This window comes from Stegodyphus dumicola, chromosome 2 (assembly GCF_044657685.1).
Source record: "Stegodyphus dumicola isolate Sdum_Otavi_A_Nest chromosome 2, ASM4465768v1".
Lineage (NCBI taxonomy): Eukaryota > Metazoa > Arthropoda > Arachnida > Araneae > Eresidae > Stegodyphus > Stegodyphus dumicola.
Window position 1 is genome coordinate 242,590,989 of NC_140769.1, and position 14,167 is coordinate 242,605,155.

The 14,167-nt window shown below is 32.1% G+C and overlaps 1 protein-coding gene across 3 annotated transcripts in view; it reads left to right on the top strand.

Moving 5' to 3' along the window:
• The first annotated feature begins 1,984 nt into the window (after positions 1–1,984).
• Faf2 (Fas-associated factor 2) overlaps positions 1,985–14,167 on the top strand; it is a 55,990-nt gene continuing 43,807 nt past the window's right edge. For 2 of the 3 annotated variants that reach the window (XM_035367536.2, XM_035367537.2), the window contains exons 1-3: positions 1,985–2,073; positions 2,485–2,553; positions 9,112–9,215. In XM_035367536.2, coding sequence (XP_035223427.2) covers positions 2,017–2,073; positions 2,485–2,553; positions 9,112–9,215 — 230 coding nt within the window. In that variant the 5' untranslated portion in view covers positions 1,985–2,016. Of the gene's footprint in view, positions 2,074–2,098; positions 2,176–2,484; positions 2,554–9,111; positions 9,216–14,167 lie in introns of those variants that run through there. The other variant, XM_035367538.2, reaches the window with a different exon arrangement.

The window sequence follows — 14,167 nt, forward strand, 5'->3', positions numbered from 1 at the left end:
GAATTATATTTAGCAGACAAACATTGCGCTTGAGAAATTTTTCGTTCAATGAGTGACTCGTTAGCTGAAGGACCTAGGAAGTAAACATTTCCACTGATTCTGCAAATGGCTATTGAAAGCATTCAATGTTTCGTCCTAAATTGCTTGGGGGAGAGGGCAAAAATATAGGGTACGTTAGTGAAACCTGTTCAGCTCTGCAGACGCAAAGCTGGAGACGATCGACAACAAATGGCGTGAAAAAGTTCGCCAAGTTTTCTGCTTGGGGAAAGATGCAATTACGTTTTAGGTTTACTAAGTTTTAGACAAAATTGATGTACATGCATATTTTTCTGCGCAAGAATGACATTTTAATGAATGAATTGTATGATGGTGAATGTTACTTCGTTCCCTGAAGTAAAAAATTATATTTTAACGCAGAAAAAACTAAATGTTCCCCAAAATAGAAATTGACAATCAGTCCGTATGGAGTAGTGGTGCCCTCTATTTTTTAATATTGATACTAATCGAAAAAAACGTTAAAAAAACAAAAGTGATATTCGGCAAATATTTATTAATAATAGGATAAAGCATGCCCTTTTTTTTTACTGTAGCAGAATTTTGAAGATGTATTCTATGTAGCAGCAGACTTTTTCATTACTTCACTGAGCTTTTTTCATGTGATACTTTGTCTCTAAATTTGCTAATGTTAAAAGAATAGGAAGACATTTGTCAACAATCCCCCTTAATAAGTTATTGTATTAGAATAATTTCCATAATATATGTAATTAAAATATATTATTATCATGAAATATTAATATGATTTCATGATTTATCTAATTAATATATTTTAATTAGATATATCATATAACATGTCTTCTTCGCTATTCCATCTGGTCTGATAATTTCTAAGATTCTGTATTATGTATTTTAAAGTTACAGTTGAATGTGAAGAATCTTAAGAACTGGTAAGCGAATAATCGCTTGAGTTCATGGGATAGAAAACAACAAGTAAGAAGGGTGAAAGAACCCTTTATTATTCCAATAAGGTGTAACAGAACTCCGTCTTGGAGTTGTACAATAAAGCCGACACTCGGGCTTGAACTTAAGAGACTAAGAACTAAACTTAACTAATCTTACCTAAAAAGATATAGCCGAAGCTATCAAACTTCTAATAAAGTTGGCCCCTTAAAGCTGATTAACTGCGAACCTATCAAGGGCCTAAAGTACGGTCGAGCGTAATAATAGCTTAAGAGAGAGTAGCCTAAAAAGGCAGAAGCGTGTCACTGGTTCTCTCTAACTAAGGCAGTAGAACTTCGCGTTTAAATACTACTCCTTAAATTTGTATTCACAAGTGATTCTAAAAATATGTTCTGGCCGGAAGTTGTAAGTTGAAATTAAGAAGCGAAAGGAAAGGAATTTTAATTCAAAATATTATATTTTAAATGTATTCAAAATATATGCATACAGTCGAATGCAAAAATAAAAATGTTATATTCATATACTATATTTATTTATATAATTCGGAAATGTATATGATAAAGGAGTCAGAGAAATAGCCTTTTTTAAGAATAAACATATCTAATTTTTATCATTTATTAGAATGATAACTTAATTTGATCTAACATACACTGGAAGAGAAATGTAAAACACTTCCTGTGATTTTTCATTACATAATTTTGTAGATGGAAACAAATGAGAGAGTTTTTGATTATCCCAGTCTTCTGTTGTTCTGGGATAAGTAACCATGTCAAGCAGTCAAAGCAGGACTCTGCTAAATGCTGGTGATTCCAACAACCGATCTGATCTGAAGAACCAACGCTGGATGTCCAAGATAAAAATATGATGTGATAAAAATATGATGTGAATTTATCTTCGATCATTATGTTACAAAGGTTCTTTTATTCATCGAGCTTCTTTTGCGCCCGTTTCTGTAATTATCTGTGATGAGCACCTGGGCTTACGATGAGTCAAAAGGAGTTGAGAATTACATTTCGAGAGTTGGCATTATCTAAAGATGACTACAGAAATTATTTAACCATGGCGGAGGATGTGGAGCTCTCTTCACAACAGACTGAAAAATTGCTGCAATTTCAGGTGACAGCTGTGATTTAATTGAAAAATCTCAAATAAATATTGTTCTGTAATGCCAAAATATTTTTTCAGAAAGTTACCACACTCTTGTTTTACACGTATCAAGTAATATCGAAACTTTTCAGTATTTTTATTGTTTTCCTATTTGTGAATTGATAATTTTCCTACTTTTAAGATGCTTTCTCTTTCTCTTAAAATTTTCTCTGTTATATTAAAATCTTTTTCCTTTGAAGATACACTGAATTTATTCACTGACAGGTAAATTTAGACTAAATGATTACCAGAGTGATGTGCATTTAATTTTATTTTGAAATGATAATAGTTTACGTTTAGGAGTTCATGACATTATTATCTAGCTTGTGAAAGAAAATCGAATTTTTTGGTTGAAAATTAAAATTTTAATATTAATTTCAGGATCTGACTGGTATTGAAGATATAGAAAGATGTCGAAATATTCTTGAATCACATAATTGGGATTTAGAGGTAATTTTGGTGTACCCAATTTTTGGTTTGAGATTAGAGTTTTACTTTTGTAGTTATTTCAAATTAAAGTTATTAGAAATGTGTGGCTGTTCTTGCCAAAGCTTTGATACATAGTTAAAGTATGTTCAGAATTTTTAATATTTGTAAGTATTAATTATGTAGTTTTTATTTTTAAAACAAAGTTCTTTGTGCAATGCATAGCAGTGTGTTTTAATCAGAAACATTCAGTGTACATATATTTATGCATGAATATCTTCTCCTCTTTATTATCACTGCTAAAATTCTTATCCCTGAGATCACTATGCTTTAGGATATTTCTATAGATATGTTTTATTTTTTAATTATGAACATCAGAAATAATGAAATAAAAAGTCGCAGAAATTGGTGATCAGTAAAAACAAATATGAGATTTCTAATGAGGTCTAATTTTATCCTGGAAGATCATTGTAATAACAGATAATACTGACAACTAAATAATATACTTGTTATTGGAGAAGTTGGCTAATCTTTGGAATATGGTAGCAGGTAGTTTGGTGACATTTTGGTAAGGTGATAAAGGTTACTAGCTAGGACTTTGTACATGGATATAGTGAAGAGTGTGCGTAGTGCCACTTTTGTGCAATTTGGGGATGTTAAGTGAAAATAGGTCGACATGTACATGGAGGATAACGTGTATGTGCAATTTGTAAAAACGTGGCAAGCAGTGGGCGATTCTGCACTTTGTCCCGATTTCGCACCTAATCTTCGTCATGATTAAGCACTTCTAGCATAAGCGTAATTCGGCTAGCAGATTGTTGGAAACGTTGAGTTAAAAAAAAAAAAAAAAAAAATTGCCTTTATTTCATGAAAACAAAATGGCGTCCAAACAAAAACTAGTAGGTTGCTGTAGCAGGGTTGGTCGCCAAAAAATCGCCAAGTTATCATAATCCAAAGATTAATTGAGAAGTCAAACAATAAGAATCTGTGTTATATTTGTAAATTTTGCAGGACTAGTTTCGATAGTTTAACTATAGAACCATCTTTCTCATCTGCCAAAGAGCAAATGAACGAGATAAGATATAGTGATAAGAGAAGCAATCTTATTGTGATAGTAAAACCATAGAAACTAGTCCTGCAAATTTTACAAATATAACACTGATTCTTGTTGTTTGACTTCTCCAATAATCACTTTCCAGCATGTTATTTTAACCTAAATGTGCTTGTTGTTTATAAGTGCTTCATGTCCATCTAGTCAAGGGATTAAGACTGCTGAATAATGGGAATATGACACAATGCATGTTTGATTTTCCATCTCTAACATGGACACATGCTTGTTTCCCTTAAAATTCCTCCATGAAAGCATCCCTTGGTTAATCTTTGGATTATGGTAACTTAGCGATTTTTTGGTGAAAATTTGGCGACCAACCCTGCTACAGCAACTTGCTAGTTTTCGTTTGGACGCCAAGGAGTATGGTATTGTGCACTTTTTCCCAATTTTGCAGTGAATATTTGTCATGATTAAGCAGTTTTGTTAGATAAAATTTCTAGCATAAGTGTAATTCGGCTAGTAGATTGTTGGAAGAAGTGTTCAGTAGATAAAAAGAAAAGAAACGTGTCTTTACTTCGTGAAGACAAAATGGCGGCGGGAAAAAAAAAAATAGAGGGTTGCTGTTGGAGAGTCGGTTGCCAAATTTTCGCCAAAAAAACGCCAAGTTACCATAATGTAAAGATCAACCTTTTTTTTAACTCAACATTTTTTTCCAACAATCTGATAGCCGAATTACGCTTATGCTAGAACTTTTATGGAACAAAAGTGCTAAATCATGACAAAGATTAGGTTCGAAATTGGGAGAAAGTGCAGAATCGCAAACTGCTTGCCGCATTTGTAAGAATTGCACATACATGGTATCCATCCATCCGTCGACCTATTTTCACTTTAAAAAAAATCCCAGAATTGCACAAAAATGGCATTGCGCACACTCTTGACTTTATCCATGTACATAGATAAAGTCCTAGCTAGTAACCTTTATCGCCTTACCAAAATGTCTCCAAACTACCTGTTACCATATTCCAAAGATTGGCCCATCCCTTTCCTTAAGCAGATAGTTGGCATGTGCTTTTCTGTATTCAGAAAGTGTAACTTTTAATTGCTGAATAAAATCTGTTGGAATTGAAAATGAGATTTTTGAAGATCTTAGAAACAATTCAGTTATGTCTGAGTTTTTGTAAATCTTCCAGGTTATGCTTTTATAATTAGTATTTCACCATATGATCTCACTTAGTAGTTGAAGAGAAAAATGAAAGCTGTGGTAATTAAATTATATATTGACTTTGGTGAATCTTTAAGTTGTGGTAACTTGGCGATTTTTTGGCGACCAACCCTGCTACAGCAACCTGCTAGTTTTGTTTTGGATGCTATTTTGTTTTCACGAAGTAAAGGCATGTTTTTTTTTTACTCAACATTTTTTCCAACAATCTGCTAGCCGAATTACGCTTATACTAGAACTTTTATGGAACAAAAATGCTTAATCATGATGAAGATAAGTTGCAAAATTGGAAGAAAGTGCAGAATCGCAAACTGCTTGCTGCGTTTTTAACAATTGCACATACACAGTATCAATGTACACGTCAACGTATTTTCACTTAAAAAAACATCCCAGAATTGCACAAAAATGGCATTGCGCACACTCTTGACTTTATCTATGTACACATCGACCTATTTTCACTTAAAAGGTCAAAGAAAATTGACAAAAATCCAATTATTCTTACTCTTGTAAAAAGTACCAAACAAATAAGTGGGGGATTCTGCACTTTAGCAGCAAAATTGTTTCTAAGTGCTTATTAGCTAAAATCATGATCGGAATTTTCCAGAAAATGTCACATTACATGTCTGATGGCACAAGGTCTGGGGAATGTGGTGGATGGGGTAGTGTCTCCCAGCCCAGTTGCTGGCTGGCCTTCTGAGCCACTTGCAGTCTCGTATTGTCATGGAGGAAGAGATACGATTTACCAATGCTCTTACGATTTACCAATGCTGGCTCTTTATGCATCAGTGTCTGATGCACACGTTCCAACTGCTGCAAGTACAGGCCTGCCATGATGGTTGGCACCACTTGGCAACTAGTCTATCAGATACAGAGCATGATCGTGTGGGTGGTGAGGTCTCACAGTGTGAGGCACAGGTCTGGAATGCCTGGGTGTGTCATACTGGACCCACTTTTCATTGCTGTATGTACTTGATCAAATATGGATGCATCATGGTGCCAAGTAAGCAATGACAAACAAGCAGCGACGCACCATTGTTTGCATCGGACAGCGGAGTCCCCACTTGCTCATCTTGTTTACCTTTCCTATGCGGTGCAAATGGAGTCTGATTGTTTCATCAAATACCTGGAAATGTGCCGCAAGCTTACCACATGTTTAGCTACTGTCACTTTCCATGCCTGCTGTCAAGGCCTCATCATCTAGCACTTGTGGCTGACCGCTGCGTTTTGTATCACTAAGAGACATATTTCCTGGCCTGAACTTCTGGAACTATTGCCTAGCAGTTCGTTCATTAACAGCATCATCCCCAAAGGCCTGGCAAATTCAGCAACTTTATTCTGCTGCTGACAGGCCCACTTTAAAATCATACAGCAAACAGTTCTGAACAAGCACCTTTGCCGTGTCCATTTCAATCAGTCTCTGTGTGAGTTATGTTTGAAGTACTGATGCAATGTGCTTTTATACTCTTGGTCAATGTCCGGACTCCCATCCTAACCACTTCATCGCCAGGTTTGGTGACTATTTTTATGTTGGGGTTCACTCTTCTAGTGTCATATCAGAAACGCCAAGAACGTTTTTGGTTACCTTGCATTATGGAACATGTTTAAGTGAGCTTATAGAACAGTACTTATACATTATCCCATAAACTGTGAAAATTGTTTGTCATCAAGTTGTGAAAGTTCGGCTAATCTTTGGAATATGGTAACAGGTAGTTTGGCGACATTTTGGATGCGATAAAGGTTACTACCTAAGACTTTGGGAATAATGTGAGAAGTACTTAGTTCTGATTACGCATTATTTTGTGTGAGGGAAATGAGAGATCATAAGATATGTCATGTGACATTAATGGACGAATCACTGTTCTTTAATTGGAAAAGGGGGTAAATTTGTAAAAATATCTGCTGTACTTTATAGCGTTAGTTTCATTCTGTGTTCTGTGAAACAGTGTTGTTTAATATTTGGATCCCATGGCCCTATATAAAGTAAATCCAAAATTTTTATTGCGTTTATGTGTAATTGAAAAGAATTGCTTAATTGTGGATAAGTATGAATGTCCAACATGTGGGAATGAAATGAGATTGTGTGAAAGGAAGGATATTACAGATAAGTTTGAATGGGGGTGCAAGAAATCTGGTGAAAATGGACATTTTGTGATCTGCCATGCACTCAAGATTCTGTAGAAGATTAGGCAAGTTAGTATTTTTAATTATTTGAGGATATTATTTTTATGCATTGTTCTAAATGTAAGGAGTAAATAAATTAATATGGTATTATTGGAAAATTGTTATTAGCAATGATTTAGTTTAAAGTAGTAATTAGGATTGTAAACTAATTTTTATTAATTTTAATGTATGTGCTTATTTATATTTTAAGTAGTGTTTTTTAATTTAATTATATTTTAATTTAATGATCGTGATTTTGAGAGTTATATGTTTGTAGTATTTTGGAATACGTTTGAGTAGAAGTAAATGTGCGTGGAAAGAATTTAAGTATTTGACACTAAGTATTTGGAACCATTTTTAGTGTTTGTGCTATAAATTGGCAGGTGAGGTTTATAATAGATAATTTAAAGGGAAAAGTTTTTGGATATTTTTTTAATTTTATACGTGCAAATGTTCATCCTTGGAAAGGGTATATACTTTTTTGCGATCAGGTAATTTCATATATGTCCTTTTTACCGAATTTAAAGATTCACAAAATTTTCATGCATTTTCATGAAATTTTTCTAATTTATGAGAAAAAAGCAGTGTACATGGATATAGTGAAGAGTGTGCGCAATGCCATTTTTGTGCAATTCTGGGATTTTTTTTTTAAGTAAAAATAAGTCGACGTGTACATGGTGTAGTGATATTTTAATTAAATGATAGTTATTTTGTGAATTTTATGTTTGTAGGAATTTGGTACACGTTTAAGTTGAAGTAAACGTGCATGGAAATAATTTAAATATTTGACACTAAGTATTTGTAACCATTTTTAATGTTTTGTTATAAATTCGTTGGGGATGTTTATAATAGCTAATTTAGAGGTAAAAGTTTTTGGATATGTTTTTTATATTATACGTGGAAATGTTCATCCTTGAAAGGATATATACTTTTTCGCGATCAGGTAATTTCATATATGTGCTTTTTACCGAATTTAAAGATTCACAAAATTTTCCTGTATTTTCGTGCAAATTTTTGTAATTTATGAGAAAATAGCAGTGTAGATGGATAAAGTCAAGAGTGTGCGCAATGCCATTTTTGTGCAATTCTGGGATGTTTTTTTAAGTAAAAATAAGTCGACATGTACATGGTTACTGTGTATGTGCAATTCTGAAAAACGCGGCAAGGAGTTTGCGATTCTGCACTTTTTCCCAATTTTGCAGTTAATATTTGTCATGATTAAGCAGTTTTGTTCCCTAAAATTTCTAGCATAAGTGTAATTCGGCTAGCAGATTGTTGGAAAAAGTGTTGAGTAAATAAAAAGAAAAGAAACATGTCTTTACTTCGTGAAGACAAAGTGGCGGCGAAAAAAAATAGAGGGTTGCTGTAGCAGAGTTCGTCGCCAAATTTTCGTCAAAAAATCGCGTAGTTACCATAATCCAAAGATTAACCGAAAGTTCTTAGAGATCTCGCCAAAGTTGCATCCATTATTCTGAGGTACACTTCTTTGAAAATAAAACATTCATTAGGCTCTGTGCATAATCCACCAAATAGCCACTGCTGCATAAGTATTTGACATACTTCATAAAAAAAAAGGCCTTTGTTGATATCTACTCTTTTGTTAAGCTTTCCAGTTTTATAGAAAGTTCTGTTTGGTTTACTATGAGTACAAATTTCCCACAAATAATTGTTCATTACTATTTTGTTGCCTATATCTAACTGTGCTTTTTTCATTTAACTGATTTTTTCATTTAAAAATACTGTTAATTCTCTCAGCTAGCTGTAAATGAACTGGAGATCAGTCTCAAATGTGATTTTACAGCCTTTGACCCTTTTTTCATTCAAAATGCGAGAAAAAGATACAACAATGACTGTTGATTTATATCCTTATTTATAAAAAAATAATGGTTGCTTATTGAGAATGAAAAAACAAAAGTGTAGATGTTATGTGTCTGTTTTGATGTCATGTGTATCCATTACTGCTGAATCTTGCTGCTTGGTGACAGTTTTATGGTCATAAGGATAACACATATGTACCATAAAACTCGAATATCTAAGAAATTATTCTCTTATTTTTGAAAAAAAAAAAATTAATAAATTTTATATTTTGAACTTAATTGAGTAATTATTGTAACTTTTTTGGCTAATGCTTGTATACTTTTATTTATTCTAGGTAGCTACACAAGTTACTCTTAACATGCGAGAAGGTGCTCCCTCAGTTTACAGACCTTTACCTAGAACTCCTCCATCAGTAGTTGCCAGCCCACCAGACCAAAGGTTTGGTATAATCCCACTCATGTCTGTTTCTGTAAAGAATATTTAATGTACTGTTTAAAATCTATGAAATAATTTAATTCTCTTTATGGATTATTTGAAATAAATAACAGTCTTTGATATAATGGTCTTCATGAGCTAAGATACTAAGAAAAACATCAATAAGTATTGATTAATTAGTGCTGAAAGGTGCACCAAAGAATATGAAAAAAAAAAAAAATGCATTTATAGAAGAAACATTATTTGATAGTCTGATGAATAATCTTTGGCTTAATATGCAATTGGCAATATAAATTCTGAACCAATGCACTGAATTTGAACATGCTGTGTGTTTTATGTACTTTATTAAAAAAAGTTTGAATAATCAGTCAACTTCATTAGCATGCCATTAGCAGAGGGACTAGGCTAGTCCCCAAATACTCTATGCATTAACACTTTCAAGTTTTTTTTTTTTTTTTTTTAACCTGTTAAAAGGGATTGAAAGGTGCCTAATTTTACTGCTTTTGAAACCACATGCTATTTGAGTGCAGTTGGCTTATTGATGGGAATGGGATTAGCTTAGGTCGTGCTGTTCTGTGCAAGTAAGGACTATCTGTTTTACCTGAAGACACAAAAATAATGACAAAAGATAGATCTTATTTGTTCTTATTTGTACAAGCTTGAAACATACCTGTTATACTAAAATGGAATATGATATAATTTCAAAATGATTAATGATATGAAAAATAAATAATGTTTTCCTGGCTTTGTACTCTTTTTGAGATAACATATTTTAACTAATTATTTACTTTTATGATATTCAACAAATTAAAAAAATACTTATTTATTATGGTAAGATCATTTTGACTTCCTCTCTTTATCCCACTTTCATAAATTTATCAGAACACTTTAACCATTATTGAATTCCTTATTTTTCAAGTTATATCATTAGTCTTTATATTCAAACTACTGTAAAGCATAACGTTATGATCATGCCTAAAAGTTCAAGCATTTCTGGGAACTTATGTATTAATGTAATCATCTTGGTGCAATATTATGATTATTTACGGATGAAAGGGTAGAAGTTACTTATCGGGTGCCAGTTGGTGTTTTTCATGTCTTTTTTTTGGAAGATTCCCGAACTATCGATATTTATAGTAAGTCGATAAACATAATCAACATATGAAAATTAAACATACTTTAGTAATTTAAAATACAAAGTTTAATCATTAAATAACTTTTTTATGCTATTCTCTTGAAGAACACAATGATTGGTTTTCACTTAAAAAACATCAGAGAATTCTAGAGACTCTGCTTTGTGCGGTAAACCTTGGCAACAGTGGCTATCTAGGAAATGCATTTCATTGTTGTTCTCTTTGGAAAATTTTCAGCAAAATTCTGTATTCCTGCAGTAATTTTACTCCCTACTCCCATTTCTTCCATTGCTGGCAAATTCCAGAAGCTTATATTTTAAAACTAAGATTAAGGCAAAAAATATCATTATTTGTGCATAAAAACCATTAGAACTTGTAACACAATAAAAAAGAACGCATATGAATATGGTGGTACCACTTTGATTGAATCATTATAATGAATATGGTAGTCGGAAGAATGGTTTTGTGTATAGTTGCGAGAGTTTCACTCATTCTGAAAATTTCATAACTTCTACTGAGGTGGTTGTATTAATATGTCAGTACCTATTTCTGCAAAAATAATGAATATTAGTACTGAATTTCACCTCTGTGAGATGACCACCACCACTGTTGGTGCAGGGTCACCTTAGTGAGACTTATAATTTTTCTTCATATGTAGTCCCCTTATATGAAATCGGCATGCCATTGGTTTACTTGCAATTTTTTTTTTTTTTTTTTTTTTGTGTTTGTGTGTGTGTGTGTGTGTGTAAATGGAAAGGTTAATAAATTATGCAAGTACTCACTAATTATTATTATTTTTTTAAATTTCCATGAAGCATAATTTCTAATGAATTTTCTTCAGATTATTTTATCTTGGTATTAAACTTATGTATTTATTAAAGAAAAAATTCCATTTTTCTTGTTTAACATTTAAGTTTAAAGCCAAAGCTGGTATAAATATTCACTGCATATTTTGCAGTGTAGAAATCATGTTAAGAAAATTTTTCAAAGATTTATGCTGTTTTAAAAATATAATTGTGTGAAATTGTGATTCAAGGGGGTTATTTTAAGAAAAGGGAAAAAAATATAGTATTCTATGAAGGTAGAATGTATATTCAGCAAAATAAATCATTTATGCTGAATATAGTGATGAAAAATTTTTGGATATTCCTTTTTGCAGGATTTTTCATTAAATGTTTTCTGTTATGCCTTTCTTCTTTATTATTAATATGTAGAATTAAACTGGAATTGCTCTCAAACATCTCTTAAGTTCATCTGTTACTGCATTTGCATTGATATCTTTAAGTTCTGCAATGTTAAACATCTGTAAGTTCATTTGTTACTACATTTTGTAATTTTTTCAAAACTTATCTGTCCACCTGTAAAGTATTTTTTTTATTATTATCAGCTTTTCATTCATTATTGGTAGGTATTTCTTCAGTTTTCTGAAGAAAAATAGCCTGCTTCTATGAAATATTAGTTAATACATTTAGTGATTTTCCCCCCATTTTGGGTAGATTTTTATGAATGAAATTGGGACCAGTTTGGATAGATTTTATGACGTATGAACATGTATGAATAGCTATGGACATTATAAAATGAATAACTATTGAAGTCAAGTATGGATTCACATCTACAGTAATTAAAATTTCATGTATTAGAGCAGGGTTGGCCAAACTTCATGTCAGTAAGAGCCGTACGTTTGAATTCAATAATGTTCGACAGCCGCATCTAGATTTTCTAAAAGCCACAAGTTCATATTTACATCATTATAGAAGTAATGGAGGAGGTTTTAAATAGAAAGAAATCCCTGATAACTTTGTAAAATGAGTCTAAACTAATAAATTACTTCTTTTTGGACACTGAATAGTTTTAGTTTACATATTTCATACATATATTTTATATGCATGAGCCACACAAATTGCCTGTGAGTCGTATCAGGCTCGCGAGCCGCACTTTAGCCAGCCCTGTATTAAAGCTTTCTTGTTATGAACTTTTATATAATAATTAATCTCAGAATTGAGTGATTGAAGCTTACTCATGGATTTATCGAAGGATTGTCTTTGAAGAATTTAATTGAAACACTTTATCATTTGGCAGTTGCCAAACAATGTAATCTATATTGATTCTTTAAATGGGGGAAAAAGTGATCAGTTTAATGAAATAGCAGCTCAAAATATCCAAGGCAAAAATTAACTGTTTCAGTGTTCATTCTTTTTGGTTATTTGTAATGATAATTCCGTAGCTACTGATGAAGTGAAATAAACAGAAATAAACAGGCACTTTGACACGCAATTGTGATTGACACCTCATTAACCGAAAAGTATGTGTTTTTCTGTCAAAAAAAAAAAAAAATTAGATGGCTGCTTTCTCTCATCTGAATGCTGATTCCTTTTTTGGCAATTTATAGCTAACAGATAGACCTGAGGTGTGATTATTTTTAAACTATTGCACAAGTATGATTTCTTATTTATTGAATTTCTTACCTGAAATTCTGGTTTGTTTCTTAGAATGAATTTCGTATATGCAATCCCCTTTACATTCATAATTGCAGGAATTCTAAAGTGTTTTCTAAAAGATTTCTTTGTTGCATTAGGTATCTCTTCAGACATTTCAATGTCTCTTATTTGGAGTGAAAATGTTAACTTCCTTCATTTATCATCATTAGAAATGGAAGTTTTATTCTGATGGAATTGAAATACTCACTGATATAGTGACATGAAATACTGTGCACAAGTTTAAGCTCCTGTAAGACTCTTATATTGCTTGAATTAAAATTTTGAAGGCAATGGGGGGATTTACTACCTAATTCACATTGATTTGTCAGAGCCATTTCATTAAAATATTTTTAACTTAATGAAATAGTTATTAAAATTAAATTGTAATATTTGTTTAGCATTTTCATACTGTGTAATTTTATAGTTTATTTTGTTGTTGCAAATTAAATGAGTATTGGATGACGTCTGTTTACTGTTTGCGTCAGAAAGCAAGTGCCGAGGTTTATGAAATTTTTTTGTCATACAGTAACATCACACATGCGTGATGTAAGTGTAGTATTTGTTTCGTTCAATGAGCATTAAACATTGAATACTCACAACATCAAGTCAGAACCTAGTCAGTTAAGGTTGCTATACCCTTTACATATAGAACTTTATGAAAAGAATATTTTCTTTCTATGATTTGGAAATTTTTTGGCTGCTGCTGTGAAAATCATTAGTGAAAGAGGAGCAGCTAATGACAGGTGTAGTAACTTTAAGAATTTCACTCAAGAGATTCTTTTAAAATTGATTATGTCTGTGCACATAATGATATACACCAAAGGGAGGTAGCTGATGCTGCATGGAGGACTTTAAGAGAACTGCTTCATATCCACGTTACATGTGGGGAAAACCATGAAAACATCCACACAGCCAGTCTGAATTACCAAAATTCTGATGTTCCAGATCTCAGATCTTGTACTGTAGTAATAATAACAACAACAATAATGAATCTTTTAAGTAATCATGTATACAGTGACTAAATTATAGGAGCCTCTATAGATTTGGTTTTTACTAAATATCTAGTAAGTACACTTCTGCACATTATGTATTTGGTAAAGTGTTTTAAGTTAACAAATCTGCACCACACATTCTATTAGTATATTCTATTAGCATTCTATTAGTCTTTGGAATCAGTGCTATTTTTTGTAAGTAATATGATTGCCCTGAGTATGCTGTTTTATAAGTAGATGGGAAATTATCTAATTTTGTTATTGGAATTTGGGGTCTAAAGAGAACACAAATTTTTCAGTGGTTTTATTCCTCTATTATTAATCAGCATTAATTATGATTAGTACTTTTTATA